This window comes from Microtus ochrogaster, chromosome 4 (genome assembly GCF_000317375.1).
Source record: "Microtus ochrogaster isolate Prairie Vole_2 chromosome 4, MicOch1.0, whole genome shotgun sequence".
NCBI lineage: Eukaryota > Metazoa > Chordata > Mammalia > Rodentia > Cricetidae > Microtus > Microtus ochrogaster.
The window spans coordinates 36,519,303-36,523,628 of record NC_022011.1 but is presented as its reverse complement, the minus strand read 5'-3'; the positions used below and the strand labels follow the sequence as shown (position 1 = coordinate 36,523,628).

Genomic DNA, 4,326 nt, shown 5'->3' with positions numbered 1-4,326 from the left:
AAGGTTTTTTAAAGGCAAAGATCACATCTTGGTGTTTTGCTCTGCAACCGCAGAGGGAGGTTTTGCTTAACCAAGTGAAGTGGATAGGGGAGGCCTGCACCCGCAGGCAGTTTAACTGAAGATGTGTTTGCTGGGGCGTCTTGACCTCAGGTTCCTAGAATAGTGTTGGGCAGTTTTCCACAGGATTCTCCATCAAGGAGATCACATTTCTAGTTAAACCTAACACGGTCTCAGCAAGAACATGGATGAAGGGACTTCTGCACCGTCTTGCCCTGTCATAATGCAAAAAGCAGCACAGTGCTGGGGAAAGGGTCTGTAGGTTCTGTGTGACTTTCCTCATACCCACTCAGACTTTTTGGGTCTCAGGTGGGGGGCGCTGCCCGACGTGGCCAGCCGACCAGGAGCCAGAGGCTGGCTTGCTGAACAGTGCCGAACCAGGTGGCTCTGGGAGGCCAAGGGGAGCTCACTTGACCGGGTGTTTTTGCCCCCTAGGTCCGAAGAAGTCTCTCTGCGGGATCTAACCTCATGCTCTGTGTGAGCCACCACCAACCTGTCGCCAGCTGAGGAAGTGGCCTCACCATCGTCTTGGTCTGAATGCTCCACCCGTCCTGACACAATGACCTGACCAACGTGACTGTCGCCTGCCTGCCCTGCTGTGCACATGCTAAAGAACTCAGGCACACCCTGCTCCTCCTGGCCGCCTTCATGGTTCACCTGACCCTGGCTTTGACAACCCTGAGAGTTCTGTAAGAGACAAGGGGGGAGTGTGGGGACTCCGCAGACTGGTCTGGCCTCGCCCTTCACCCCTTGAGTGGTCCCTCGTGACCTCCGCAAGCTGCAAAGCAGGTCCGCCAGACTGAGCAGGAAGGATAGCGCGCTCATGGCCCACACGAACAGCATCAGGAGGGACTTCTCCGTGGGCCGCGACACGTAGCAGTCCACAGTCCCTGAGCAGGGCACACGCGAGCAAGAAATTCGGTTGGGCACAGAGAAGCCAAAGAGCAAGTAGTGCAGGGAAGCCAGTCCCGCCTCCAGCAGCGTGCGCAGCAGAAGATGCACCAGGTAGGCGGTGGACAGGTTGGGCACCCGGGGCCTGCAGGCTCCCTCCGCAACCAGCTTCGCGCCGCGGTGCAGGGCGTAGGCGCCAAAAACTGCCGAAGGCAAGAGCAGCGCCAGGCTCTGCACTAACCAGAACCGCAGCGGCGACACTGGGGAGAAGAAGTCGTAGCAAACGTTGGCACATCCTGGCTGCAGGGTGTTACAAACAAACCTCTCCTGTTCGTCCTGGTAGATAGGGGACCCTGCCAAGACCACCACCAGCATCCTCAGCAGGACCGCCACGACCAGCCAGAGCATGCCTAGGCAAGAGAAAGTGTCCAAGGATCAGTGTCCAAGGTACAGAAGGCTGCCTCCACACAATAGCTTAACTACTACACCCTGGGAAGACAGTAACACAGAGAGCAATAGGGTCAACTATTTACACATGCGCGCACGCACACAACTATTTACACACATGCGCATACACTGGTGGTAGCAAGGATCAAAATCAGAACCCTGTCGCTTGCTATGCTAGGAAAGTTCTCTGCCGTTGAATCCCTCCACCACCCCTTGAGGGTGATTACTTTCTAAACCTTTGCTGTGCTGGGAACAGCCCTGAAATGATTTGTAAGATGTTTCCAGTGAGCAGATCTGAAACAGCAACATGGTCTGGGCTGAAAGATCCAGAGAGCATTTTGACTGAGCAAATGTATGTGGTTCGATCTCACACTTCTCAGGGATTAATCTTTTTAAAGGACAGCATATTCCCCCATTGTGCTGAGCAAACAGAAGGTGGTAATTCGAGTGTCTCCCTTATTTATGATATCAGCCTATAGGGTCCCTATCATCATAGGGCCTGTAGCTATTGTGACTTTGGGTTCTTGAAACTGAATTTCTTTAAGAATGTTGCCTTTTCTAGTCTTTCCAGATTCCTTTCCTCTTAATCCAGTCACTATTAATGATACTAACAAAAACTGAATAAACAGAAGAAAAGAGAAATAACTGTCGTTTATAAAGGCAGTCAAGCCCAGAGAGAAGCATCATGAGGCAATGAAGTTATGGGCTTACTTAACCTTTCAATACCAGGATTATGTATTCTAATTATACAAAATAAGAGTGAAAGAAAAACTATGAACTTCACATCAGGCAAATCTTAACCTTTTCTTCATTCTTTTTTTCAGACCCCATGCCTCTCTGAGACTGACTTGTTCAGATCAATCTCAGGTATCTTAATTATTCTTTTGTTAAAAGAATAGCTAGGGCTATACATGGTTATGCAAGACTGCAACCCAGCACTTGGAAAGCTCTGGCAGGAGTTCAAGGCCAGCCTGAGCTATCGAGAAAACTGGGAAGAGGGAATGAATACATCACAAGGGGCGGGGGACATAGCTCAGTGTTTGAGCACCTTGCCTTAGTGTATCAGCACCTCATGGACGAGGCTCTGAGCTCTAACCCCACGACTACAAACAACTAAATTAAACTTGGGATATGTGTTAGAGTGCTAAGAGAAATTAGTAATATTTATAACTTCCAAAATAAAACCTAAAAAAGTAGATGGGGAGGCACAACATAGCATTACTTTCTCATTTATTATACCTGATTCTGCCTTCAAATTCAGAACTCAAAAGCTGGGAGAACAGATCTTTCCTGAGACTGATCATGACCCCCACACATCCTCCTCCAGTGTTGATGGGAGCAAGGTATGACCCTGTGAAGGTAGCCAGGGTTCCCACGCCAACAGTGATATGCTGACCTTCCCTGGGAGTGGGCCAGACAAACTGAAAACTGAAATCAACTTTTTTTTTAAAGGGAGTCAATTTGATTAAGACACAAAACCAGAACAAGATTTGGGGGAGTTTTCCCCTCCAAGACTCACCCACAATGGTCATGTTGCAGTTTAAGGTGATAATGAGGAACCCCAACAAGTCCAAGTTCTCCATGGTTGCTGAAAGAGGCCTGTGTATTCCAAGAATGTTTAAAGAAAAATCAATGGTTCTTTTTTTCTACATCAGACTTTAAGGTGAGCACCAAGCTGTGGAAAGAAAGATGTGCTCCCAGGCCTGGGCGGTCAGGTCTCCTGTCTCCACACTGAGATGCTTGGCCCGAAGCTGCTTGCCAATGAGACACTCCTGACAACTGTGGGGCCCAGAAGCAGGAGTTGTCTCTCTGTGTGGCTATTCTTACCCTCACAAGACATTCCAGTCTTGTAGCTGTGCTTGGACGTCTCCATCAGAAAAGCCAGGCACTTTAGGGTATAATAGAAGCTACTACTTTTAGCCCAAGAAAGAAAACTTCTGTTAAATAGCCAATGAAGTATTGGCTTTTTCTATCACTGGAGTTAGTTGGTAAAATGTTTCCTGCACAAGTATGAGGACCTGAGCTCGAACCCCAGCACCCACATAAAATGCCAAGCATGATGGCACACGCTTTTAATCTAAGTGTTGAGGAGGCAGACATGTGCAGTTACTAGAGCTCACTGGCTGGCAAAACTCACTTAATTGGTGAGCCCCAGGCCATAATGAGAAATGCTGTCTCAAAAATCAAGACGAGCAGCACCTGAGGCTGACATCCAAGGTTGATGTCTGTGATAGTTTGGATGGTAATAGCCCCCAAAAGTTCATGTGATTCACATATTTGGTCCCTAGTTGGTGGAACTGTTTGGGAAGAATTAGGAGGTGTGGTCTTGTTGGAGCAGGTGTCTCACTGCGGGTGGGCTTTGGGGCTTCAAAAGCCTTTGCCATCTCCCATTAGTTTTCCATCTCTGCTTTCTGCCTGTGAATCAGAACGTAAGCTCTCAGCTACGGTTCCAGCAACATGCCTGCCTGCCTGCCTGCTGCCCTGCTTCTTGACACGATGGTCATGGATTCTAATTCTCTGGAACTGTGAGCCCCCAGTCAAATACTTTCTTTTGTAAGTTTCCTTGGTCGTGGTGTTTCATCATGACAATAGGAGAGACAATGGCAGACATCCAAGTGCATGCACATATGTGCACGCATTTGTATGTACACGGCATCTATCTATGCACACATGAACACACAAAGCCATTTCCTCATTCATAACACGTCCACAGCCACTTGTGAAGGAAGTCCTAAAATGTTCATTTTACCCTGTCTACAGTATAACCAGCACCAGCTCCTAATGGTTAACACTCTGGACTCTGAATCCAGCGATCCAAGTTCCTACGTTGGTGAAACCTGTTCCCTGAGGAAGAGACCTGGTCAATCACCCTCATCAACTCAGACCATGAAACCCAATACAAACGGGCTGTCCATGCATGTTTCATCATTG

At 48.5% G+C, this 4,326-nt stretch overlaps 1 protein-coding gene across 1 annotated transcript; it reads right to left on the bottom strand.

The window, feature by feature from the left end:
- Window positions 1-288: 288 nt before the first annotated feature.
- Gjd4 (gap junction protein delta 4) lies at window positions 289-2,978 on the bottom strand. Its single transcript, XM_005345932.3, has 2 exons — window positions 2,915-2,978; window positions 289-1,358 (listed from the first exon to the last, which is right to left on the bottom strand). Exons 1-2 carry the CDS (start codon window positions 2,976-2,978, stop codon window positions 337-339), a joined length of 1,086 nt encoding a protein of 361 aa, XP_005345989.1. The 3' UTR covers window positions 289-336.
- Between the last annotated feature and the right edge of the window lie 1,348 nt (window positions 2,979-4,326).